Genomic DNA, 27607 nt, shown 5'->3' on the forward strand with positions numbered 1-27607 from the left:
GCTGTATATCCTGCTGTAGATGTTTGACACAGACCAGCAGATGGACCAGAATTTAATTAAGATTAAGAATGAGAGTTCAGGTGATATAGTCATGTTAAGGATGTTCTTTTGAAATTTGTGAACTGCAAAACAGAAGTGCCAGTTGAATATTGTGAACTGTTACAAATCTTAAAACTGTTGCTGAATGAATAACCTGGCTTATTGAAACAGTTACCCTTAGCAGATTACATGAGAGCTTCTAGCTTTTCAGCAGTATTGTATACATCTTGCAGCCTACACTAGGAGAATAACCTGTTGCTGCTGACAACATCAACAGCAACATATAATGTGCGCATTTATTTCCTGTGTGTTTGACATCCTCTCCCTGTTTAAGAATTGGAGAATTTTATGCTAAATGGCTTCGGGAAAAAATGAGCAGAGGTAGTTAGCAGTCTACCCTACATTCTACTTGAAGAAAAATGCCACTGTGGGATCATTGCCCAAGGCATTCTAAAATTGAAGCTTTATTTCACAATGTAGCTTTGCCAAGCGATGAATTTTGGGGTGATTTTCCATCAAGATGTTGGATGCAATATTCTGCATTAACAATTCTGTACCACTTGGTCAAATGAGTATAAATGGACACTTCATTTTCTCATCATTATAGGATGTGGTGAATAGTCATCCTGGCCTATCATTTTTAAAAGAAGCATCTGAATTTCATTCTCGGTACATTACTACAGTAAGTGCTTAATGACTTTTTTTATCATTAATTTTGTTCATTAGTGAAATGTAAAATTGACCATCTCTTTAGTGAAAAGGATGTTTTAGGGAGATCTAGGCTCAAATAATGTCTTAATTCCACTAGCTGTCCCCAAAAGATTTTTTTCAGTTTTAATTTACTTTAGTCCTCTGACTGAGATTCTAAACTATGTACTTTTGTTGAATTCATAACACTAGTCTGGACCAAAGAACAAGTACAGCTGTCCATATGTCTTCTGGTTTTCAGTGAGCTAAACATTTAACTATTACACATTTCTAAAGAGGTCCTGCTTTAATTTGACTTAAAAATAATACACAATTAGTAGGGCTGTCAAACTATTAAAAATGTAATCACGATTAAAAAATTAGTCACTACTATAATTACACAGCTAAAAACTCAAAACTATGCAAGTGTGCAGGTATAATGTATGGTTGAGGAGGGGGAACTTGTGAAGGTGTTGGGGGAGGTTTGGAGCCCAGAGGGGTATTCCCTGCAGGGCGTCTGGAGCCTGGAGAAGGGGGACCCTCATACTCCTTGGCAGGCTGCCCTATCTCAGCGGAGTCTTCGCAAAGCTGCCCCAGGCCCAGGGTGAGCCCCCCCCCCCCCCCCCGCCCAGCCTGAGCATGGCCCCAGGGTCAGTGGGCCCACCCTGCACTCATCTCGGCAGTGGCAGCCACAGGCAGCCGAGGCTGAGGGCAGCTGCTCCAGCTGTTGCCCAGGCCTGAACTTCACCACTTATTTGCTCAGCGTGTCTGGTTGCTTTCTGCAGTTCCTGGCATGATGTGTGCAGCAGGAAGGTGGCAGGGGGCCTCACCCACTCTCAAATTCCATACAACCTCCATCCAGGGCTCTGAGCAGCCAGGCTGGCAGTGCTGGGTGTTCTAGAATCATTGGACTGGAAGGGGCCTAGAAGATCATCAAGTCTAGTCCCCTGCCATAGGCAGGAGGTTAATGAGCTCAAATTAGCTCAATGAGATGGTTATCCAGCCTCCTCTTGAGCTCCTCCAAGGATGGTGACTGTACCACCTCTGCTGGGAGTGTTCCAGGTTTTGGTTACCCTTAGAGAAGAAATTCTTTCTTATCTGCACTCTAAATCTTCCCTCTCTTAGTTTGGTCCTCGTCTTCTCAAGGGGTGCCTTCCTGAAGTGTTGCTTCCCCAGTTGTTCAAGGAAGGTGGCTCTGGGTCGTGGTAAAGCTGTCTGGCACCCTTAGACCCCGTGGCTCGGGGGAGATTGGGACTGCCTGGGAGCTTTGGCACAAGCCTCCTGGGCCTGCGGGTCCCTGCACATCCCTGGTCTGAGCCCCTGCAACAGAAGCCCATAGCAGGGGTGAGATTCCTGTAGAATCACCTCCTGCAGCCCCCACCCCACAAAGCTGGCCCCAGCCCAGCACCAATGGAGCCCAAGCTGCACCCAGCACCACCACTGCCAAGCCAGGCAGAGCCAGCACTTTTTTTCCCTGTGCTGCTTGGGCTCCCAGCAGCTCTGTGTGGGTCCCAACGAGAGCCCAGGCAACATGGGGAAGAGTGACTGCTCTGTCCAGCCTGGCTGCAGCATTGGACACAGCTTGGCACAGTTTGGGTTCCATCGGCCCTGGGCTGAGGCCGGGCATGCAGGGTAGCATGGTGCAGGGGCTGCAGGAGGTGGCTCCGTGGGAATTCCCCACCCCCCCGCCCCCCCCGACTGCTGGCATTGGCTGCCTTTTGCAGGGGTGTGGGGCCACTGTTGCAGTCATCGGTACCTGACGGTCCAGACTGGAGATCTGCAGGGACTCACTCATGCCAGAGCTCCCTGGCAGTCCCAACCTGGCCCGAGGGTGCCCTACTGTGGCCCAGCACTGCCTTCCTTGAACTGTCGGCACTGCCAGCCCAGCTGCTCAGGGCCTTGGAGGGGAGTTGTGTGCAGTTTGCGTGTGGATGGGTACTTGTGTTCCCCTGACCCTTCCTGCTGCAACCATCTGAAGCCCACTCCTGGGCTGCCCTGTGGCTCCTCTGCCCTGCTGGGTGGCCTGGAGGTGGTAGTGATGGTGGCAGAAAGGAGCTGCAGGGCAGCCTGGGCCCAAGCTCCAAAACTGCGTGCACGATTAACACATTAAAAAAATGTAACAGATTAATTGGTTCTTGAGTTAATTGTGCATGTTAGCACTGATTTATTGACAGTGTAGTAATTAGTTGACCTTCCCTTTTAAATTAAAGCATTGTATAACATGATTCTGGGTGGAGATTGTATAAGAATTTCTTATACAGCTTTAATGATCGTGTTAACTATGCTAGGTAGAAACTGAATTTAGGGAGTTTTTACTGGGTTTTAATACCAACTTTTTATTTTAGGTAACTTTTAAAATCTGATTTCTGCTCTGCTTCCAGATGCATCTTAGCAGTACCACACCACACTCAGTTCCATCTGCTATGTAGAAGTCTAAAATACTTGCCCTCAGTCTATAGGCAGCATCTGGTACATAAACTTCAGACATCATATGTGGCTAATCTGTATAAACAGTGTTCTTGTATGAAGACAAAGGACTCCATGTAGGTAGCTTACATAGGGATTGTACATGGAATCTCTAGAATTTCCAGGAAGTAATAAGCATTTTGCGCACAACTTCTCTTTTTCTCTCTACAAACGATACCAAAAAAAGGTTATGTATCAGCCAGCCATTAATGCCAGGAGTATAATAAACAAAACAAGCCTCAATTAGTTGTACTCTGCTCTAGTTTATTTTAAAAACCCAGTTTTTAAGACTGTTCCAGTTGTCTCCTAACAAACATTTAATTTTGTTTTTATTTTTAGACGAGTTAGATGTGTAACAGATGAGGTAATGACATGCAAATGGATTAAGTTGCAAAGCTAAAGCAAAACCTTTTGAAAAAAAATTTTGCTTTGTAGTTTAAGCCAAACCTGGGCTTTCCCCGCATTCACAATTAAAGCTGAACTAATTGAATTTCAAGCTAGTCTATTCCCCTTACTAGGCTTATCAAAACAGTTGTTTTTGGTCAAAGCATGAGCTGCAGAATTTGCTGTGTGATGCAGATTAAGCTATTTTAATGTAAAAGATATTTAACTCCAACATCTTTTTGCCAGAGCAGATTTGATTTAAAATGAACGGGAGAACATGAATAACTTTAATTTTATTTTACATTTGGACTTTAGTAATTTTTCTAAAAGAATGGTTCTCATTGTTTAATAATCACTAAGCTTTCTTGTTTTGCAACTAGATATAACTATTGTACTAAGCTTGGCATTTTACTCATTAAATTAGCTGCATAGTCTAACAAACTTTCAGGTTTTTACTCCTCTTAGTTTTGATGCACATCAAACTACTCTTTAGATAGGTTTTCTTCACTAATGAATTATTGTTTCTATCTTGCTAAAATTCAAGGTCAGCGTAGTAGAACAGAGGTACACTTATCAAAATATGTTCTGTATTAGAAATCAATTTGGTTTAAAAAAAATCCCCTTCAATTATTTTGGTCCTAATGTCTTTCATGTCGTAATCACATTCTCGCTCTCTTCCCCCTCCTCCCCTATCCCATCTCCCCTTAGTTTGTACTTGCAGAATGGAAAAATCAACTTTTTTCCTTTTTCTCTTAACTCCCAATTGGTCTTATTTTGAATGATACTGATGCTGAAGTGGATTAAGTAATATAAAGGAAGAAATATATTCTTTTTGAACTAGCAGAAGAGGCGATAACTGCCAAAAGCTGGTTTATCATTCTTGTTACATAAACTATAGCCAGTGATTCCTACCCACCATTCCAGTTGAGTGGTTCAACCTTCTTTAAAATTTCAGCAGAAAATCCTTTATTGTTTTTAGTTTTTATTTTAATTTATTTTCATTGCTTTTCAAATGTAAGCCTTAATACTCATTGTCATAATTTCAATATAGTTGCAAGTAGCTTTATTTTATTTAAAATGTAATATTTAAAATATTAATCTGGTTTAAGTACAATAAAGTCTTTAAATTAACTTTCATTCACTCTCCCCAATTTCCAATTTTATTTTGATATGGAATTGAGACCTGTTTTATTCTAATATAGGAGAATTGGAAAGTTGGAATTTCAAGTAATGTTTTCCAATCAATAGTATTTTTATAATACCATTAGACATTGTTGGCACTAGATTTATGACCCAGATACCTTGTTTCGGGCAGACCCAAACCCTCAGACCAACTACAGCTTCTCCATTCAATAAAAGGGAAATTTTATTGATGAACAGTGATAGCAAATAAGAATAATGCAGGCAAGGCAAATAAAAGAATCTACACCAATTCTGTACCTACCAGTCTGAGCTGTAACAGAGGGAAGGTACATCTGGCCCATACGCAAGCTTCACCATGAGGTTCTTTCTTGAATGTCATATGTCAGCAGCCTGGAGGTCAAAGGCTGAGGCCCATCTACCCCCAGTGGGGTGGGTGAGACGTGCTGGTGGTATGCCTTCTGTCTATAGTGGCCTCAGGTTCCCCTCTCGGGGACGTTTTGCTGCTCTGAAATCCTTCCTTTTGTATTTTCTCTCCTCTGACTCTTCATCCCCAGTCATCATTGACTGGTCTCCCTGTGGCTATCACAGTATACATGTTTTGTTTTGTTCTGTTCTGTCCTGTCCTGTCAGCATGTTCCTTAGTTCCAGCAAACCCATCACATGCACACTTCTTAATTTGGTTATTTACTGATCTCTTAATTTGGTTTGTCCACCAAAACTGGAAATCCCAAGGGCTTTGCAGTTGGGCACATTAACATCGTGCCAGTGCTTCAGAGTCCCTTAATCTCTGTTTGGGTACACTGTTCATGTTATGGAAGGGTGTGGTACATGTCTTCAGTTTCCCAGCCTGCATCTGCTGACATCCAACACAGTGGACCTTAAAGGAAACTGTCGCACACAAGGTTTTAGAAACCAGTTAACCCTTACCATTCCCATGGACCATTGTTCTAATGCAATATCTACTTTACCTACAAACCAATTCCCAAAAGCAAACCTAAATATCATTTTCTAGCCATCAGTTTTGGCAAGAGACGCAATGCATAGACATGGTTTTGACATGGGGAATAATAAGGTAAAGATGGATTTTGGTGTTGCAGCAGCAGAATTTTAACAAAAAACTGAATGTGAAAAATTCTGTCTTAAACTGTAGCCCAGGGAGAATGAAATGATGGTATCATTGGTAGGGAAAGATGGATATGCTCGGTGAGGGAGGAGGAAAATTAGCTTAGAAACAATGAGTTTAGATGCTATTGGAAGACTGAAAGAATGTCCAACAGGCATTTGTATACCGAAGAAGATAAAGATTTAAGAATCACTTACACACAAAGGAAAAAATGGTAAAGGATAAGGTCACTTAAGAGTAGATAGAGCAAGAAGAGAGGACAGATGGGCCCAGATCTGAACCCAAGAGGACCTCCAATCAAGGAGGTAGACTAAGATAGGGGTGGGGGTTGATGACAAAATTTGGAGAACTGGACAACATGGCAGGAAAAAGTAATAGCAGTAACACAGTAGCAAAAGACTGCAGGACCTTGTTTCTTTTTCATTTGAAGTAGTGTTTTAGTCAGATACTTGAGACAAAAGTTGCCTTTCAACTAGTTTTGTCTCTTGCAGGTTATACAGAGGATATTTTATACAGTTAATAGATCCTGGTCTGGAAGAATCACTTGTAATGAGCTCCGGAAAAGCAACTTTTTGCAGGTATTCTGTTTAAAATTTTACACGATAGTAAAGTTTTTAAGCTAGCAGAATTGTCTAAGCCAAAGACTTAAAGGCATAACTACAAATAATGGCATTTGTTCTAGCCTCTTCCAAGGATCAAGAAACTTTAAAGGAAACAACGACTGTGTCCAAACATTCATTTTCAACAGTGGAAAATTACACCACTAGAAATGATTTTAGAAGAGGGAGCAGTACTGACACACTCCTCAACTGCCCCCTCTCCTCCTGATATTTGTGCCTTTCCCAGACTAAGGTGACTTCATTCTGGGGAAAATGTGGCTGCTCCAGCTCTCCTGTTCCTGGGGGATTGGAGCTGCAGGGCTAAGCCCCCTCCCTACTTCTCACACCATCATGAGAAATGGTCAGGGAGCTCTCATTGCAGCTTCCTCTGCTCAGTTCCTGGTGCCCAGGAATAAGCAGACTGAGCCCTGCAGCTGAGTCCCCACCTGCTCCACACCTGGGATTCTAGTGTGAGGAGCAGGTGAGGTCTTTGCTCTACTAGCCCAGGGAAATCCTGGGTTCTCAGCCTGGCTAGCTTCTAAATCTCCACCCCCTCTTGTTAGCTTAGCGATTGTATGGGGTAAGGGGAAGGAGAGTTGGATCGGAACCAGGCTCAGAAATGCTGCTGCAGCCCAGCCAGTTTTTAAATAGCTGTCCCTGCTGCCCAACTAAAGCAGCAGGGCAGGGGCCAGAGGAAGCAACAGCATTGCCTGCACTTGGCTTTTAGTGCCCAGTAGACAAGTAGAGGGAACTGCAGGCAAAGCCACTGCCTTTTTCTCAGTTGAGGAGGTGGGAAGTAGCTCGTGATTGTTCCTCCCCTCCCCTCCTGGTCTATGGGCAGGCAGGAGCAGCTATCTCCCTGCAACTTTTCCACAGTAGGGTGACTCTGGTCTCTGGAGAACACTGTAAACCTTTTACCCTGGCTCCACGCCTGGTCTCCAAAAGGAAATAAGCTGGAGGAAAGTATGCAGACATTTGGTTTCATGGGAGCAATTTCTACCTAGATATTATCAGGTTATTTTTCTCCTGAAGTGGCCATTTTTTGCTATAGGAGAAAAAGCTTTGAATGTCTGTGTACTTTTCATTTCTACCAATAGTTTTTCTTCCACGAGAAACTGAACAACTTTACATGGCCACGGACTGAAATACAGATTCATTTTAGTTTTACATTGCTGTATTTCAGAGGTGTATTTATTTTGAGTTTGGCTAGCAGAAAGTTGGCAATACTTACTACACTTCTCCCTGGGATTCTAGCTTTCAACCTGGCTTGTTTAAAATCATCAGTTCCCATCATGCTGTACTATACATGCTGTCTGTGAAGACTACAGTTCCAGTGAAAAAACTCCTGTTCCAAGGTCTTGATCTCCATTCTTTTAACAGCTGCTATGACAAACAGGCATCTTTGAAAGTGCTAATTAGTGGCTTTTTTCTTCCTAATAGAATGTGGCATTATTGGAAGAGGAAGCGGATATTAACCAGCTGACAGACTACTTCTCTTATGAGCACTTCTATGTCATATATTGCAAATTTTGGGAGCTTGATACAGACCATGACCTCTACATTGATCGGAAGGATTTAGCCCAGCATAATGATCATGGTATGACAAATGGAACAGTTTTGTTAACAGCCTCCATAAAGATTAACTGAGAAGTTGTTTACCTGCCAAGCCCAGAACTCCTGGCTCATTTTGAATGACTAACACTGCTAACTGCTAAACAGGGCAAGAGTATTAGTACTTTAATGCTTCTTTGTGCTAATGATGTTAGATCATGCAGCAAGAAACAATGAACACGACCTCTGGGTTTAGCAAGGAACTAAAGGGAAAAAATAACCTAAAAATTCATAATTTAAGCTAAAGTTTGCATAATTCAACGAATTGTAAATCTTAGTTCATTTACAACCTATGAATTGTAAGGTTTTTTTTTACTGTCCCTGAAACAATTGTTTTATCAGCATATTAGATGTCCAAGTAATGACCATACTTGTCAGGCTACAAACAGATTTTGGTTTTGCCATGGGATGTGTCGTAATGTAGCCGTTTTGTCAGTGAGCTTCAGGTGCACGTTTTAAAAAAATTTGGCTCCATACTTGTACAGCAGCTAGTGCAGTGAAGATGAGTCTGTGTAATGGTCTCCCACCGATGAGGGCAGAGGCCTTCGTACTGTAGTCTAATTAGTTGGGATTACACCTAAATAAACTTTCAATTGCAGAAATGTCTTTTCTAGGTATCGGACAATTACAGCCTTGACTTCTTCTATTAATAAACTAGTGAATTGCCTATCAAGAATTACCGGGGCGGTGGGGGAGAGTGGGGACAGAGCACCATGCTCCACCACCGCCTCCCTGGAGTGGGGCGGGGTGAGAGTGGTGGGGGAAACTTGCACACAGCGGCAACACTCCCCAACCCCCCAGCCATATGTCTGTGGAGCACTCTGGCTGCCGAGACCACCAATTGGAGTGCTCCGAGATCATTATGGACAGACGGACGGACTAAACCAATATGTTTCTCAATAGATATAGATATAATTCCTTAATAGAGACAGATTATGCTGTAGGCTTTATGGTCTTGAGGTACAAGTGCTAGGGAATAATTAAAAGGGATATCAAGTTTTGAGCCCAGCTTTGCTTTGGAAGCTCTTACAGTCCTACGGTCCCATCAGGAAGACCTAAGAGGGTTGTTTCAGTTTTCACACACACTTCTTGTCTCTTTAAATGGCTTGCAATAAATACTACATCAGCCAGGCAATACAAATTAAAAACATTTTGAATAACGTCCACTTTTTTTTCCCCCCCCATTTACAGCTATATCAAATAGGATGATAGAGAGGATATTTTCAGGAGCAGTAACAAGGTAACTCTTTATATAATCCAATGTAATGCTCACATTTTGAGAACATTTGGGCTAAAACAATTGATTTTTCACTAAAAATGGATTTGTAAATTTCAGGGATTCCGCTCTCATTCACTGCTGATATCCACTATTTTAACATCATTTTCTTTTTTTTTCTTTTTGTGCTGGCTCCCAATGGCAGACACTGCTAAGGCCTTTTGGTGATTGGTGAATAAAGAAAGGCACTGTAGACCACTGTTATGTAAAGTAATTTTAAGTGGGGAAGGATAGGAAAGATGATTACGGGCACTTGCCATGCTTCTTCCTTTTTCAGTTTGGTAATTTTAAAACTTTAATGCCTTGAAAACAAAGGCAGACAAGTTTTTTTGGGTAAAATGTGTTCTCTTTTATTAGACCAACTAAATAGCCAGAAGAATTGTTCTTTGCAAGGTTTCGGGTACAAATACCCTTCTTCAGACTGTCTCCCTGAAGAAGGGTGTTTGTACCAGACAGCTTGCAAAGAACAATTCTTCCAGCTATTTAGTTGGTCTAATAAAATGTCACATTTACTGAAAGAACCTTCTCTGCCTATATCCTTAGACCAACATGGCTACAAGCAACATGCCTTAAAAACAACAAACCCATTTCGGTTGCTAGAAACGTTTCTTTTTCCTACTTCATATAAGAGAGAACCTTGCCTTCAATTGGAGTACTTACTGCATTTAGTGATACTGAACTGTCATGTTCACTTGTTGGTCATTTTTTGCTTCTTGTGTAACATTGTCACATTCCATATATGATGCTTTGAGGCATCTTACATGATACTCTTGAGATTTTTCAAGAGGATACAGTAGAACCTAGATCATCTGTAACTCACTCAATTTATAGCTCTAATTATCAGAGTTTTACCTTGAATTTGCCCCCTTCCCACTGCTACAGCAGGGAAAATAGTGGGTGGGGGTAGGGTCAGGTGGCCCCCTTGCCCTTTGCTCTTCTTACCTCCCCTTTGCTGTCAGACCCTGCTTGTACTCTGTTCCCTCCCAGAGCTTATGCAGGCATGTGATTGTAAGGTGGAAGGGTCAGAAGCTGCAGAGGACAAGCAAAAACTAATTTAAAATACAAGCCCCCAAATAAACATGCTTGTAATTTGCATATATGCAAAGTACTAGGCATACTTTCAGCTTTAGCTTATCCAGAATTGATGCACTTTATCTTTTCACTAACTGCTGCAAATTTCAGCATAGATACTTAGTAAACACACTTGAGCAGCACTTTTTTATGTCTACTTATATTGCATTATACTACTCCAAAGCTGAAAGTTTTATGATATGTCACATTCATCTGGGTTGGGCTCCAGCAGAGTCAACACTGTTTCATGCCATGGTGACCCCACAGCCCAGCACTGCTCAGCATGTGTATATTCCAGATACCACTCTTCCCCCCACCCCCAAAGGATCCTTATGTTAATTACCCCCTCCCCCCACTTGCAACTGGAACGTGGTGTTCTTGTTGCAAGTCCTGGGACCCTCCAAAAGTTAATATGCAAATGAGGTATGGGGCCACCAGGTCCAGCTTCCACCCCATGAGGGGCAGGGCCACACCAGTTGCATGTGGCAGACCAAGAAGTGAAACAGCGGAGCCTGTCACTTACATAAATGTCTGGTGATGTTTGCCAGACATTTAAGACTGATAAAGAAGCTAGAGAAAGAGATGCTGCTTAGCTGTGGGAGTGAAGAAGTCTAAATCCATTTGATGGAATGGTACACATGAGTTGAAAAAAATTGGTGCAGAGGGATACTAAGTTCAGTGGGCACTATCATTTATCTTAGTTTGATGGGCTGCAGCAACCTAGCTTTGTGGTAGGTTCCCTTCAGTATACTTGCCCAATAGGAGCTCTGTGTTTCACAGGCATGCTCAGTGTGGGTTGCATTCAGTCAGCTTCATAGTTGGTTTCCATTACTGAGTACATATTGCTTTTGGCAGGAGTTTAAGGATAGTATATTTAATGAAGTTTCCTTGTATGCAAATATAAGGAGCACCTTTTTCCCCCACTTCTGATTGGGGGTGGGGCTTATATTAGAGTAAATAAAGTAATAAAATCTGCACCAAAGCCTTGGAGCACCTCTCTGTTCCCACTACACAATCCTGTGTCCTTCCTACCTTCTTCCCTCCCTCCTCCCAGATGCTTCACAAATCCTCATATTTTCTGGCAAAGGAGGCCATAGGAATCTAACCCTTCAAAGTATCCAGGTTCTACAATTTTTAACAGAAACAACAGCAAAAAAGCTAAAACCAAATTAGCAGTGGGTAAATATGCACAGACAGAAAAGGATTGTTTTGGTGTTGCTGCTTAAGCCTGCCCAAAAGATCCTTCTATATTATAACTGAAGCAATAGAAAAATATTTTAGAATGAAAGAATTTTGTAAAGAGCATTTTTGATATACTAAGCAAATCCAAAATAGTACTAAAATATTCTGATTTTGCTTTTTGTTAATACCTGCTTTGGTCTAAAAGGGGCAGAAAAACACAGAAAGAAGGAAAAATTAGCTATGCTGATTTTGTCTGGTTTTTGATATCTGAAGAAGACAAAAAGACTCCAACTAGGTAAGAATTTATCTTGCAGTAGAGCCTAACTAGAAACTGGTTTTACTAGCACTACCACAAGCTTATAAACTGGTAGAACATCTAGCTGACCTGCATAAATCTTGAATTGTTTTGCAGTTTAATGGAAGACTGCGTTCTTACCTGCTTTTCTTCTCTGGCCTCACTTCATCTGATTTGTAGTGGATTTTTTAAAAAGGTGTTCCATTTTTATAGGAATGGTTTCAGGCTTAAACAAAATTCACTTATCCTATTAATGGCTTCTTCTAACTAGAGTTACAAGTTTTCAAAGCCACTGTTCCTTGAATACATTGAGTTCTTTGACCATGCAGTGAAGTTGTAATACTGACTTTGGAAAATCATGTCACTCCACAATCCTGGCAAATCTTAAATTTGGGCTAGGGTTAATAATCTATGGAAAGTTGTGAAAGGAGAAAGCAGGCTACAGCAACTTAAATGTGAAAGGAAAGAACAACTTACTTGGTTCTATAGGTTAGTTTCCCTTCTAGAGAACTTTCACGCCTCTGTGCTTCATTAGTGTTCTTTTTTTAATGTATTTTGCATTGTATTCAGCCATAATACTGCAGCAGTCATCTCGTAATGAAACGTTATGCTTTGTTCATGGTTTCTAAGCCTTGAGTTACACTTTATTGCAAAGCAGATGTGGAGAGATTGTTGACATACCTAGTGTTTGAATATAAAATTCATTTGTGACATCACCAGGCATTCTGGTTTTCTTTGACTTTTTTTACAAAAAATCCCCAACTTTTAGTTAAAGTAACCCCAAATCCACATTTTATATCTACAGCCTTCTCTTAACAAAATTATCTTCATTTGAAGTGTGACTTGTCCAACATACCTTCAAGATGTATCTTAAGAACCACATCTCACTTGCTTCAATTCTCTTTTGCATACTTGGTGATACTGTCCAGCATTCTGATGCATACATGATGACTGGTAGAACAGAAATCCAGAACTCTTAACTTTGTCCCCATAGAAATTTTACTAGTTGTCAGTATCTTTTTTCATTTTCAAAAATGTCTTTTGCCGTCCCTATTTTCCATTATATTTCATGATCACACTTATTGTCTCATGTTATCCAACTTCCCAAGTAGTTAAAACTTACTGATCTGCCTTATCTGTTCCTTTTCCACTTTGACATTGCATACAGGAATGATCTTTTTTTGTAATTTTACCATGCATTCTGTTTAAAGTATCAACCATAGAAAAACTCTTATCCTCACTTCTACTGACAATTTTATTTAATTCTTTGCAGCTGCAGCTTCTCTTCTGAATCAGCTGTTAAGACCGTGTCATCAGTGTAATGCAAGTTGTTCAAATTCTATCCACCAATGATCAGCCCTGGTAAATCCTCAGTGTCCCTCAGCATTTTCCCACTGTACAAAATGAACAAGTCAAGTGATAAAACACAGACTTGCCTCACATCTCTTAATTTGGATGAAATCACTTTGGTTAATTTACTGTCTTCACTGGTTGCAGTTTGGTCCCAGTAGAGATTTCTTAATTCTCAAGTCTTAACCATTTATATCCAGTTCTTCCAGCATTTTCATTAACTCCTCATGCTTGACTCAATCAAAAGCTTTGTTATAATCAATAAAATGCAAGAAAAGGTCTTTCCTCACTTCTGTTACCTTTTCGAAAAGCATTCATACCATGAAGATGGCTTTTGTTGTACCTCAGTCTTCAACAAAACCCCATTGAACTTTTGTAAACTCCAGTTTTATTCTACCTCTAGTTCTCAACATTAGCACCTTTTAATAGGATCCTTGTCACATGGCTCATTAAACTGGTGGTTCAGTAGAGTTCACATTCAATGACGACTCACAGTTAGTGGCTCCACTTTCATAAATCTCATTGATAACAGTTGATAGCTTTTCTATACCTACTCTTCCAAACATTTTATTTGTTCTACTGGTCCTGTAGCTTTACTGGGTTTCATTCAGTTGATAACTGTTCTTACTTCTGACATAAGAATTTTCAAATCATCCATGTTTTTCTTAATGGATCATTTTTTCTTCTCAACTGCTGTAGAATAACTCTTCAGTATACTCTGGCCATCTTTTCAATACTTGTTCATATTCCATAATTACATAACCATTCTTAGCTTTTTTTATGCATCCCCTAGCAGTACATCGTCCTTTCCTTGTGATACGTTTTGATATATTCTTATACATTGATGGCCAGTTCTTGACTTAAATTGATTCGTTATAAAGTGTCTATAAAGCTGTGGAAGATAGTTCTCAGAACCAAGTTAACGTACTATCCAGAGTTTCAGAACAGGTTGTATTAAGGTAGTTTGAAAATATTGTAAGTTTAATGCACGAGTGGCTTTTTTTCTAACCAGTTAATAAAATGGTATCACTGATTTTTATTTCCCCCCCCCCCCCAGCATTGAATACTGGTTTCGATGCATGGATCTTGATGGGGATGGTGTATTGTCTATGTATGAACTAGAGTACTTCTATGAAGAACAGTGCCAAAAGCTGGATAACATGACCATTGAACCTCTACCTTTTGAAGACTGCCTGTGCCAGATGTTGGATCTTGTGAAGCCACAGTGTGAAGGTAATGGTCTTGTATCTGTTTCAGATTAGATAGAGGATGTGATCACTGGGCATATTGTTAATCTACCCGTGTTCACTATTCAAGTAGTTACTTTACTTCTAGTTAAGAAGAAATATCAGTTTAACATAGTTGGGTTCAGAGTGCTCCAGAACTGAAATACTTTGTCATAAGCTGGCTTGCTCTCCCATGGAGAAACTGAATAACTTTCTCAGCTGCCTTTCACTTCAACAGATTCCATGCTACAGTTGCAATATTCTCATTTTATCTATGTTGCCTTGAGATGTAACGCTGCAGAGAGAAGTACTGTATTTTCTTGCAGAACATGCATCTTTCTCAATCCCCACCCCCTCAAACCAAAAAGAAACCTGTTCTAAGTGGGGAAAATTGTTTAGTTTGCTGGAAAACACCCTGGAGACACTGCATGCCATGTAGTAGCTGCTAGATGATTGCCATCAGTCTGTTCTGCAGAAGAGGGTAGAGTCTTGTGCTAATGCTCTCACAACCATACCTGTTGGCTGAACACCATAGTGTGCCTGAAGCAGGAAGGGAGGTGCTAGTAGAATTTGGATGCAGTTTCTAATGTGGAAACAAAATGATGTATGTATGTGTAACAGTCTTGCTTACCTCCCTTTGCAAGGGTCTGAGGGGCTAACCTTGTGTGACAGAGTAAGTCTTTCAGGAACATATATAGGCTGCTTACAGATATAAAAAAGCAAACCCCAAAATGGCACTTTACTTTAAATTCCTCATGTCCCTGCTTTACTTTAAACTCCACCAAAGCCAGCACATTCCCAGAAGAGGCATCAGGTTAATTGGACTTGGCTCAGCCAATGTCTGTCTCTGGATCAGGCACTTCAATGGGGTTTTTGGTGCTTTTATTTAATAGCTGATTGAATCAGCTATTAAATAAGTGCCAGAAAGCCCTGCTGAAGCACCCAGTGTATACAGACATTGCAGATCTGGGTTGAACTAACATGTTGACATGTTGCTGCTTCCAGTAAAGCATGGGATAAGGGTGTTTTGGTTTCTCCCCCTTCCACACACACACCCCACACCATCAGTGCCCAAAGTGTCTAGGAAGTGTGACATTGCAGGAGATGGTGTGCCATACCAGGAAGTTGCTGATATTGCACTTCCTGGACGGTCTATGTTCCCAGGACGACTTCCTCTGTCACAGCTGACAAGAAAACCTTTTTTTTTCCTGCATTCTGCCTTCTAAAAACAAGGTGCATATTTTTGAAGGCTAGTTATATGCAAGCAAATATGGTCTTAAGTCACTTCTAGGATAACTTGCTTTAGGCAGTGGCTATGATTATCAAATGTAGGTACCTAAATATAGGATTTTTAAGTACCTAACATGGATTTAGAATCAAATTGCTTTAATAATGCTAAACAATTGGCAACTCTTAGTGACCTTGAATTCTGTTGGGGGCTAACTCGGGGGTGGGCAAAATATGACCTGCAAGTTAGATTTGGCCCACCAAACCATTGTGTCCTGCCTATAGGGCCCCTCCAAAAACAAATATTACCTGTCCACGGCTACCCCTCAATGCTGGCAGGAGGCAGGTTTTCAGAAGTCGCATGCTATGGGACCAGGCAGGCTCTGTGCTTCCACCTTTTGTGGGGTTCTTGGCATGCCATCTGGAAGGTCTGTGTGAAGACACTGAGCGTGATGGCACACAACTGGACAGATAGTAAAAGGGGGGTGGTTGTCAGTGGAATGGGGTTGTGCAGGAGAAGGGAAGGTGGTTGGGGAGGGGCCTACCATGGCACAGTTCCCACTGCCAAAGCAGGCAGGAGGCCCTCATGTTAGGGTAGCTTGCCATATATAGGTTTAGTTGAACCTGCTTGAGTGGTGAAATACAGTAAGGAACTTTTGTGCCTTAGCAATCCTTTAGCACCATCTGCTGGACAGATAGGTATGGTAACACTCAGGGTGCTCCTGCCCGCTGCAGACAGAGCCCCCCAGTTATACATGGTTCTGGGTGAATCCCGGAGCCCGTGTGGCCTGGCCCACTGGCGCACACCTTCAAACTAAACCAGGCTGGATCCATGCCAGCACATGGAGCTCCTGGCACTGTAGGCAGAAGTCATCATGTGCCACCAGGTCAGGCTAGGCCACCTCCATGCCTTCATGTGGAGCTTCCCACACTCCAGCAGGAAGCTGAACATGGTGGCCTGAAGCCAGCTTGGCCGGGCAGGCTCTGTCTCCACCTGCAGCTTCCTGCTAGAGTGCAGGAAGCCACATGTGGAGACGGAGCTGGCCTGGCCCAATGGCTCATGGCTCCCACCTGCAGTGCCAGGAGCCCCACATGCTGGCATAGAGCTAGCCTGGTCTGGCTTGAAGGTGCGTGCCAGCAGACTGAGCCAGCTCCCTGCCACCACGTTCAGCTCCTGAGATTTACTGGAGCTGCACACCACCAGAGAGCTCTGCCTGCTGTGGGCCACTGCTGTTGCTGCTGATGAGGGCTGTGAGCCATGGGATGGGGGAGCCTACACCCACCCACACCCCCTCAAAACTCAACAGGCCCACACAAACCACACACATACACTATACAAGAGTAAGACTTTATTTTGAACTAGTATGCCATTACCTGCATACGTTATGCAAACACACAAATTACGAGGATGATTTTTTTTTAAATACAAATGTTATAGTAAAGGTTTGATTTTTAGTATATGAGTTGTTTTTTGGAGGGGGGGTTTCTGGATCTGGCAACCCCAATTCCAAAAGGGGTACTTCCAGGGGGAGGATGACTTCTGGTCACAAAAGTCAGGGGTTAGGGGTGGGACTTCCAGTCCTAAGATGGCGATCGGGGCGGGGGGGCAGGGCACCTGTGAAAGGGTGAGGCTATCCTTAGAGCCCTTGACAGCTCACCAGAAGTCATTAAGTGGCCTGCCAGCCAAATAATTGTCCCCACCCCTGGTCTAACTCAAACATTTTCTCATATTGGAGATTAACATAACCTTTAGTTCATGAAACTTACTTGAGTTTGTTTACAGCGGATTTTGTTATGCTTGGTAACAAAGCTCAACTTGAATACTAAATAAGCATTAAGCTGTACTGACTAATCCATTCTGCAGTATTCGCTAATAATAATAGTCATTTTTTTTATATGCCTTTTCTAAACTTAAGGTACAGTAATGTCCCTCGTCCTGCCAGTATATCACCTCCCTCATCCCCCCGCCCGCCACTTGCATGAACCTGCGGTGGTGAAGCTTTCATGAGGAACTGGTAGAAACAACAATACATTGTTCAGCGTGTGGATGAATAGGATTTGCTGAGAAGAACCAGTACAGTCTTTGTCAAAAGGAAATTATGTCTTTCCAACCTACCAGAGTTATCTTGAGTGTGTCACTAAGCAGGTGGACCAGGGTTGGAGAGGTTTATTCCCAGTGAACTTCAGAGCTATGTCACCCAAAATCATCCACTCCTGGCAGGGTAACCCATGGCAAGCAGGTGTGGGGAGAGGAAAGGGTCTCTCAAACCCCAGTCTTCAGCAGTAGATCTGGAGGAAGACTATGCCAGGATCTCGGTAGCTGTAAAGCAGAGGTGGGCAAAATGCAGCCTGTGGGCCAGATGCAGCCCACCAGGCCATTCTATCCAGCCTGCGGGGCCCGTAAAAAATTTAGAAAATTTTATATTCGTCTGCCCTCGGCTGCCTGTCATGGCCCTCAATGGCTTGCCAAAACTCCAGTAAGCAGCCCTCTACCCAAAATAACTGCCCAGCTCTGCTGTAAAGATGGAAGAAGGCAGTAGGAAGTTGAAAGTCAAGTGTCCTATTATCTAGGGTTCTCCCTTGCCACTGGGCTCAGATCTCCACCTTGTCAAGATTTGTGTAGTTGCTGTTTCCACACACCAGCTTCCTCGCATTCAACAGTCACACACAGGCTTCTACCACAAGAAACAACACTGTCCTGTACCAGCTTCTAAAAACCCTGCACCAATGGACCAAGGGTGATGGAAGTGGGATTAGTGAATCTGGCAGTCTCGAGTCACAAATCTGCATACTGGCAGTGGTAGCCTGGTAATCATGTTGTGGCTGGATTGAGACAGGTGAAATTCAGCAGCTTATATCATGACTCAGCAGTCGTGTGCCCCTCTGCTCAACCCACATGGGAAAGGGGCTAGAAAAGATTCCCTAAAACTATGCTATCTTAGCTTTTCCTGGCTGCATAATCCTGTCCAACTCTCTCTGCAGACAAAAACATTGTAAGAAGACAGTTATTTTCACCACATGGAACTTTCACACCTTGGTGGATTACCAAGACAATAAATGACCAGAAAAAAGAGTTACCATCATTGCCAGGGAACTAGAGAGATCCAACATTGACATTGTAGCTCTAAGCAAAACAAGACAACCTGATGGAGTAGCCTCTTCTCTCAACTGAACCTCTTGTGGGAGGGGAAACCAGGCTAGGACAGACTTATTCTTTGCATTGGCTTCACCATCAAGAATCAGTTCATCAGTCAGCTTACAGAGCTCCCTGTATGCATTAATGAATGAATGATGACCCTACATCTTAACCTTAGCAACAAGAGTGGTCTGAGAGCAACATTTAGATCCAAGCCTTCCTCAATTAGAACAGATGCTTGTTCTGCTTGGCAAGATGACAGCTCACCTCAGCAGAAGAACAAGTATCAGCTCCTCAAAGCTGAAACTTAAAGGAGGATTTGGGAAATCAAAAAACAGTGGTGGCAAGATAAAGCCAGGGAGATCCATTTCTGTTCTGACAAACATGACACACGTGGGGGAGGGGGTTTGTTGTTGTTTTTTCCTCGGGCAATGAAGACCTTTATGGCACAGCTTCCTATGCTTGTACTTCCTTGAGGCTTGACACTCCTCAAAAGACAATGAATCTATCCAGGCTAGATGGAAATAGCACTTTGAGGCACTCCTGAACCATGAGTCAACCATGGTAGAGATGACTGTCAAATCCATCCCCACAACACCGCAAAAGATTATCTTCAACTCAAGGGATTGCTGTTGTCTTGTATCTGGACTTCCAAAAAGTCTTTGACAGGGTCCCTCATCAAAGGCTCTTACTGAAGTTGGGTAGTCACAGGATTACACAGAAGGTCCACTCATGGGTTAGAAATTGGCATACAGATAACAGAGTGAATATAAATCATTTTTTGGATGGAAGGAAGTAAACAGTGGAGTCATTCAAGGATCTGTTCTGGGGCCAGTGCTGTTTTTAGCTCATTTTATGAATATGTTAAAGGGGGTGAGTAGCGAGGCAGCCAAGTTTAAGGATGACACAATTATTCAAAGTAGTAAAGACCAAGGCAGACTGAGGAACTACAGAAAGATCTTGTACTGTTGTGCAAACAAGCAAATAAATGGCAGAGGAAATTCAGTGTAGGTGCATATAAAGTGATGCACATGGGCAAAAATACCCAAACTATACCTATACTGTGGTGGCCTCTACATCTAACGTGCTACCACGTTAGAAAGGATGATCTCTGTCATGGCTCACTGGTGGGTCTTGAGATTACTTGAACCAATCGTGCAACTTCTGAAAACACTTTTTTCTTTCAGGAGACGATGAATTGCAATTCAATCAGAGGTTTATTTTTAAAGATTTTGTTTCTTGCTTTCTTGATCTCTTTCCAGGGAAAATCACTCTCCATGACTTAAAGAAGTGTAAGTTGGCAAATGTCTTCTTTGATACCTTTTTCAACATTGAAAAATACCTTGATCATGAGCAAAAGGATCAGTTTTCGGTGTTGAGGGTAAGTGCTTAGCAAAGTATCTTGTTAAAAGCTAATATGCAAAATGTAATGTCCTTAGAATCAATTTTAACATTTTAATATATTTAGGATAGTGATAATGACAGCCAAGAGATCTCTGACTGGGAAAAGTATGCTGCTGAAGAGTATGATATCCTTGTAGCAGAAGAGGCAGCTAGTGACCAGTGGAATGATGGGTAAGAATGAAATAGGAATGTTAACTATAAGACCTTGCTAAACTGTAGAGCACTAACTGTTAAACCCTTGCATTGTCCTTTGTGACATTGCCCTTGCAGAACTTCATGGCAGGAGTTGCTTGCATAGCTACGTGGCTTAGGAACTTTTTGAGCTGTACACTGGATGTTAGTGAGAATGGCAGGAGGGGCATGCATGTATCAGATGATGCATCCCATTCTCACAAATGAGCGCTAATAGAACAGGCTGAAATTTCACAACACTTTTAAAAGTGAAAGGCCTTATTTCAAAACAATCTTGACTTAAAAAAAAGTAATACCAAGCATCTACGTTTTCTTTAACTGAAACCCTGTTTTTTCACAAACTAACAAGGTTAACTTCGAACCCTGAAAATGGTCTCTTTGCAATTTCATTTTTTTTCCCCATTTCTAATTATTCCCATTTCCCATTAAAATCTTCCCACTTCTAATTATTCTTCAGGTTTCTATTCATTTGCCAAACCAGTTGCAAAATCAGTCTCCCTTATTTGATGCTTAGATGTGTACATTTTAGTTTAAATTCAGTGGTTTTAATATTTGTGACTGAAAATAATGTAGTTGCCACTTATAGTTTTGGGCTATTATTGATACTTAGCTTTTAAAGGGTTTTTTGGGTGTTAAGTTAGTAGACATTATCGGGGCCATGAGAAAATAGTGCTAAAAGATGTGCTTGCATCAGATGGGCAAAGTCTTAGTCACGCAGCCTATTTTAGCTGAATATGCTCTCTTGGAACTCTCAAACATGGCCCCAAAAGACTGCAGTTGCAAATTTTGAAGCAGGGGGCTATATATAGCAGGTCAAGTACAAGAGGCCTCCAGAAAATGTCCTCGTATGAATAAGGGGAACTCTGAGCATCCTTCAGAACTAAAACATAATACAGATTTCAAGGCTGAAAAGGGTTACTCTTTAAAGAAGCCCGAGAGGGTCCATTAGGGCAGTAGTTCTGAACTTTTTTTTTGGTTTGAGGGCCACCTTGGAAAATGCCAGCTCTTCTTTTTCTCTTTTTGAGTGTAGAAAAATAGAGCAATTTTTCTGTTGCAGAGAACTCAAAGACTGCAACTGGGTCAGGATATTTTTAACACTATGGGTTCATATGTGAAATCCCTGTGTTTTATATTGTGAATTTTATGTTTACACACCTAACAGTTCTAACATTGTGTGGCATGGTTAAAAAAAATCTCAAGGCACCCCAGGGTGCCATGGCATACTGGCTGAGAATCACAGTGTTGGGGTATGATGGAAGTCTTTGGAGAGATTCCTGTATTAAGACAGTGGTCCCTGAAATGATGGTCCTGTGGTGTTGATTGAAACCTGTTTTTATCGGGTCTTAAAAGTCCATAGTACAAAGTGAATCTCCTGGATCTTTCAGTATCCTGACTTATTCCAATAGAGAAACTTCCATATGAAGAGATCATCTTGTGGCACAGAGAGAGTTCCTGGTGAAAGCCTTAGAAGAGCCAGTCTGATAAATATTTAATGGGAGCAGTCTAAGGCCAGCATCCGTGACTGGTTTCTTAAAGCATCCTATATCACTTCCACAGATGTCTGCAGTATGCAGTATGCCGACTCCTGGTGGTTCAACCAGATTTATCTTAATAGTAATTCTGGAACGTATGGTTAGTTTCTAGGCCTGTATTCCAGGAAACTGCATCCCTTTAAGATACTGGGAAATTAATTGCGCTAAGGATACTGGTGCAATTAATGTGTTAATAATGCCATAAATTGTAACATGCTGAACCAATTTGTGGTGCAGTAGAATAGCAAATCAGCCACAATGCTATTTCACATTAAATTTAATTTAATTAAAATGTGGAATATCTTCATGGCTGTTCTGTGTTGTTCTTTAAACTGAACATGACCATGGGGCTGCCCATGTCCCATCCTGAAGAAGAGTTGATCATCAGGATGGGACACAAAACAGTCCTGGACATGCAGCTGCCCCAGACCTGAGACAAGGCAGGATGGAGCTTCTGTTCTTGAACCCAGATGCCAGCACCTGATTTCCAGAAGCAGTTCCCGGCCTGGAACATAGCGCTACTCCCCACCCAACCCCTAGTGTACCTGACAGTCATACAGTTGGGATCAGAGGAGCTTGCCTGATTCCAAAAATTACACATCCTGACATACACATCTGGCGTGGCAAGACGCATAGTTTCTTGGATCAGGCATAAAATTTCTCAGATCCCAATCTCATGATCACATTGGTCTACCAGAGGCCTCAGTCCTGATGGACCTTATGGCAAGATTTTGCTGGTCTTTCTTACTATGTAATTTAACAAGAGCTGCTTTTGTAATGGTAATATGTACCCAAGTGCCTCTGGCCCTATTATTCTCCAGCTACTGTATCGCCTTGTCCCAAGTCCCTGGCATCAGGTTGGTACCAGAGTTCTCGCACAAATAGCAAACTCATCTGCCAGACCTCCTATGGGGTAAGTAAATACTGTAATCCTGTTTTTACAAATGTAGAAATAAGACATAGACTTACGCCCAGGTCTATAAAGGTAGCGAAGGGATCTGGGCTTCCATGGCTTGCCTTGGTCACAGCCTTTGATGCACCTGGGAATGAAACACCCAAAACCCTGGGATTCCATTACTGTGTATCCATGGTGTTCTGGAATAATAGGCCTGAAGACTCCTCGTTGCTCTGCTTGGCTGGTTTTTTACAGATAGACTTCAGGAACTCCAGAAGAAAACCACGTATCCAGTTGTTTTCCGATGAGCTGTTCCTGAAACCACCCTATTTCTACCCCCATGGTGTCTATAAAATCAGAATCTTCATTAGATTATCAGGGAATGATTTGACCTGTTCTTCCTGCAGTCTGTCTTGATATCAGTGATGTATTACCTGTAACTGAGACAGTGAAGAACTATCCTCTTTATGGATTTGGTGGTCCAACATGCATATCAACTTCAGACCTTTGAGTGTCAGATTTCTAGCGTCACCCTGGTATAAATTTAAGTTCCAAAATGGCATTTGGGGCTACTTCTGTCCAAAGATGAGTGCAGATGGGAAGTGAAGCAATTTCATTTTTAAAGCTCGAATGTTTCTTGACTTTACCTACAAAACTCTTTGGAATCCAGCTATTAAAAAAAATACTTAAATATTGCTAAAGGCACAATTTACCAGTATTTGCATGATCTTGCTTTTTGCTTTTTTCTGTTGCTTTTCCTTGCATGATTTATCAGTTAGACTTAATGTTTAAGGGTAGATACTTGTGACAAGTGTCCTAGTTTACTTAAATCTGTTAAGTGGGACAGTGTACTTCTGTTGTCTTATTGGAGCCATGACTAATTGCATCTTGTTGAAACATGCTTCTATGCTGAAATCCTGTATTATCAAATTTAATAGAAACCCCTGGGTTGAAAGCATTTAATTAGGGTATTTCAAATGCATCAAAACTAGGACACTACTATGTGAACAGTTATAAGTTAAGCTTAGTAAGCAAGTTTCTAATAAGTCTACTTCTAGTCTTCTAGAATCTAAAGAGCAGAACAAGAAAAGTTGTAGTTGGCTTAAAGAGGCATTTTTATAAACTGAAATTTGGCTCAGTTTAATGCTGGTTTTATTAAAAACAAACAAACAAAAAACCTTGTTTAAAACAAACTGATAGAAATGTCTTGACTCTTAATATTTCCAGTTATTTCCAGATGAAGTTTAACCATTTTTGATGGTTAATGCCAGGGCATGGAAGGGAATGGATTATGCTAAACATGCCCCATTCACTACACGCACTCCCTCCTAATGTCGGGGTGTACAGCCTTTTGCTTTGTGGGCCATATCTGATCCTCAGCCCATGGGCAGTCCTCCCCGTTTTGACCCATGAAGCTCCCCATGGATCTGTGGGGAGCCTTGTGAGCTGTGGCCCTGCATGCCAGACCAAGTGTGCAGGGTAATGAGCTCCCAATCCCTGTATGTGTGGGGCAGCACAGGGCCTCTGGTGCCCAGCCCCAGCCAGGTGGGAGCCAGAACAGTGAGCACTACTGCTCTAAAGCATCTACTATTTACTGCTGGCAGATGCAAGATACTGGGCTAGGTGGACTGTTCTGTTGTTCCTTGTCATATAAGAACTTTTAAGCAAAGTATGTTTCATTGGTGAAAGAAATGCAAGGCGATTTTCTAGCTTGCTTATTCAAAAAATAGCAACCCTTTGGCTAATAATTAGTTGCAGTAATAGTAGAAAAGCTTGCACAACAGAGAACTAAGTTGACACAGTCCTCTTGAGTTACTACATTTATATCAGGAAACTTTTTTAGGTGCCTAAGATTCCTGGTAGACAAGATCTCATGCCAGGATCTTTGGTAACAGCTGCCTTTCTTGATATGGTACAAGTGCCTGAAAATCTAGTTCTAAGTTCAACGTAAAAGGTTTCCTAGTTTAATTATTTGGCAATATCAACACTGATGTTCCTGACAATATAAGCAAAATCCAGCTCCTGACATCATAGAATCAGTGTAAGGGTTTCTAGGAATAAGTAATTCCACTATAGATTTTGAATAACTTTTATTTATGATTCAGGATTTCAGTCTATTAGAATGTATTCTGAAAAGAGGAAGGTGAGGTATTGCGGAACCTACCTATGCTGATATTAAAACAAAAAAAAAACTGGCTTTGTGGTATATAGGCTATGAGGAATAGGCAAGGTGCTGTGTAAATGCCTGCATGTGTACCAGTGGAAGAGTTTCCATTTCCTGTGAGTACATGGATACCTTAACCAGGAGGAACAGAATGTAATGCTGCTGCAGAATTAGTATTTTTTTTACTCTTTGAAAGCACAAGTGTCCTCAGGCACAGAATATGGTTAGCTTCATAATGTAGGACAGATGGAAGCCCACCAAGAGAGTGACTGATATCTTCCTGCTGTTGCTCCTAATGACTGGAAATGGTTGCTGTTATCTCTTTGCTTGCTGCAAAATGCTACACAAATAGTGCATTCTGGATGTTTGCCTTTTAAAACAATCTATTTCAAACTCCAAAAGAAGGAATTAGTGGTGTAGAAAAATATATTACAATGTCAGTTACAAACCTCATAATTTATGAAGAGGCACATTTTGTTAGAAATACTTGTTTTCAGATGGTTGCAACTCTGAATAATTAACCTTTTTAGGATGAAATGCCTCATGCTTATTCAGACCAGTGGTGAGCTTTTTTGGGAAACCTTAAATTCTATTTGGTATTATTTGAACATGAAAATGTTTTGTATCTTGATGGACTGGGATATTTTTGCCCCAAAACTTGAGTAGCTTCCTTTTTTAAATTTAACCCAATTGTATCTCTTGTGATTTTGCTTCTCTTTTTTTTAGGTAACGGCACTTAGAATCCCCATGTCTTGGGGTGGATTGATATAAATACAGTTGATTTCAAATTGCTGACTTTAAATCAGCAAGCCAAAAGCCCAATTTAAATCATTGATTTTTATCAACTTTTTCACTGTATATATTTTTTGTTCTTTTAAAGAGAGGTTAATTTTCATTGGTTGTTATAACAGTTAAATTATATAGAATCATATATTTTGATTTACAACCAAACAAAGGTTTTACTTGGTGCACACTAGGTACACAAACTAGATGGATGCAGTTTTACAAATATGTTGCTTAGCACATTTGGATTGTTAGGAATTCTACAATTTGTGCCCCCTAAAAGGGTGAAATATATATTTCTTATTCATTAAATGATTAACTTCTTGCTCATATTTGTTTCCAGCTGCATTAAGTTGCCATCTTAAATTTAATTAAAACTTTTTTTAATATTTTAGGTATAGATTTTTTTTTTTTTTTAATGGTGTGTATTTACGAGACTACTTTATCAGACACTAGTATTAACTGTTATAGTATTAGAAGTATGGTCTTTGGTCAGTGAATTAAACCAATTTATTTCAGGTCACCCTGGAGAGAATTTTCTAAAATGTCTAGGCAAAAGTTATTTGAGTTTAAGTTCCTACTTGTCTTAAGTCTTTTTAAAATGAAACGGTCTCTTTTTCCTAGGCTGTTTTGAAAACTTCTGCCTCCTTTCTTGCAAGCTTTTAGAACTCATAAGTAGGGATCCTGGTTTTCTCTGTCAAATTCCAAAATTCCCTGATTTTAAAAAAAACAAAAATAAAGCTGTGTCATTTAAACCCAAAATCCGTGTTTTCCACAATTAAATGATGCGCATACATGCCTCATAGAAAATGAGGGTTGGAAGGGACCTCAGGAGGTCCTCTAGTCCAACCCCCTGCTCAAAGCAGGACTATCCCCAGCTAAATCGTTCCAGCCAGAGTTTTGTTGAGCCAGATACGTACGTGTGTGTGTGTGTGTGTGTGTGTGTGTGTAATATGTATGTATAAGTATCGTGAACACAATGTTTTACTGATATTTACAACTTAAAGCAATTTAGAAGCCTACTAGTGCCTCAAACATTATAATGAAACAAATTCTAAGTACTATATAGTGGTGTTTCATTTTAATCATGGAAAAACATGGATTTTGGGTTAGTATTTTTAATGTGAAAATGGGGGAATTTTTTTCCTCTGAGAACCAAGATACCTGGTCATCAGTAAATGTCCATGTTTTTGCAACCTTTTCTTTTGCAACTGTTAGGCATCCACCCTTATACTTTGTGTTACAAATACTGGCAAGAAAATGAGGTGGAGTAAGTGCTTGATCCTTCTGCTGCTTTACTGCCTGTAACTTAACTGTGCTGTTGGGTATTTCTTGCTTCAACATTTTTTGAAATTCTTTCCAAATTTCAACAGCATCCAGAGCAATACAGCAGCAATCTTTCTGTAGTTTGTCCAAGGCTATAGAAATAGGTTTTAGAGTATTCAGTATATTGTCTACATTTCTCTTTAATCCCGTGTTAACTACTCTAGCCATTTATACATCCATCACTTCTGTCAAGATTTTCTTCATAGATGGTCATCGGAATAGGCCAGTTCTTAATAAACAGCTCAGAACAGTCAGCCACTGAATTCCATCATACATCTTTGGGGAGAATTAACTTGGATTCCCTCAGCTCTGGTCAGTGAAGCTGAAGGAACTGTTGTTAGGTAAGTATTCTTTTCAATTTCAACATTTTCCTTTGTTCCTGTAGTACTTCAAACTTCTTAAATCTAAGATGCATCAAATGAACACTGCAGTCGCATGTTATAAGTTTCAGGTTTGCTTCATTAACTTCTAAATTTCTCATTTTTGCTACATTTGC

At 41.1% G+C, this 27607-nt stretch overlaps 1 protein-coding gene across 7 annotated transcripts in view; it reads left to right on the top strand.

The window, feature by feature from the left end:
* PPP2R3B (protein phosphatase 2 regulatory subunit B''beta) overlaps nt 1–27607 on the top strand; it is an 87775-nt gene that overhangs the window by 51647 nt on the left and 8521 nt on the right. For 6 of the 7 annotated variants that reach the window (XM_090064511.1, XM_090064520.1, XM_090064500.1 and 3 more), the window contains 8 exons: nt 647–721; nt 6334–6420; nt 7882–8038; nt 9244–9292; nt 11787–11876; nt 14284–14459; nt 20078–20196; nt 20284–20390. In XM_090064511.1, coding sequence (XP_089920637.1) covers nt 647–721; nt 6334–6420; nt 7882–8038; nt 9244–9292; nt 11787–11876; nt 14284–14459; nt 20078–20196; nt 20284–20390 — 860 coding nt within the window. Of the gene's footprint in view, nt 1–646; nt 722–6333; nt 6421–7881; nt 8039–9243; nt 9293–11786; nt 11877–14283; nt 14460–20077; nt 20197–20283; nt 20391–22764; nt 22857–27607 lie in introns of all 7 variants that reach the window. The other variant, XM_090064548.1, reaches the window with a different exon arrangement.

This window comes from Crocodylus siamensis, chromosome 1 (genome assembly GCF_052110815.1).
Source record: "Crocodylus siamensis isolate JL-2025a chromosome 1, ASM5211081v1, whole genome shotgun sequence".
In the NCBI taxonomy this organism is placed as follows: Eukaryota; Metazoa; Chordata; order Crocodylia; family Crocodylidae; genus Crocodylus; species Crocodylus siamensis.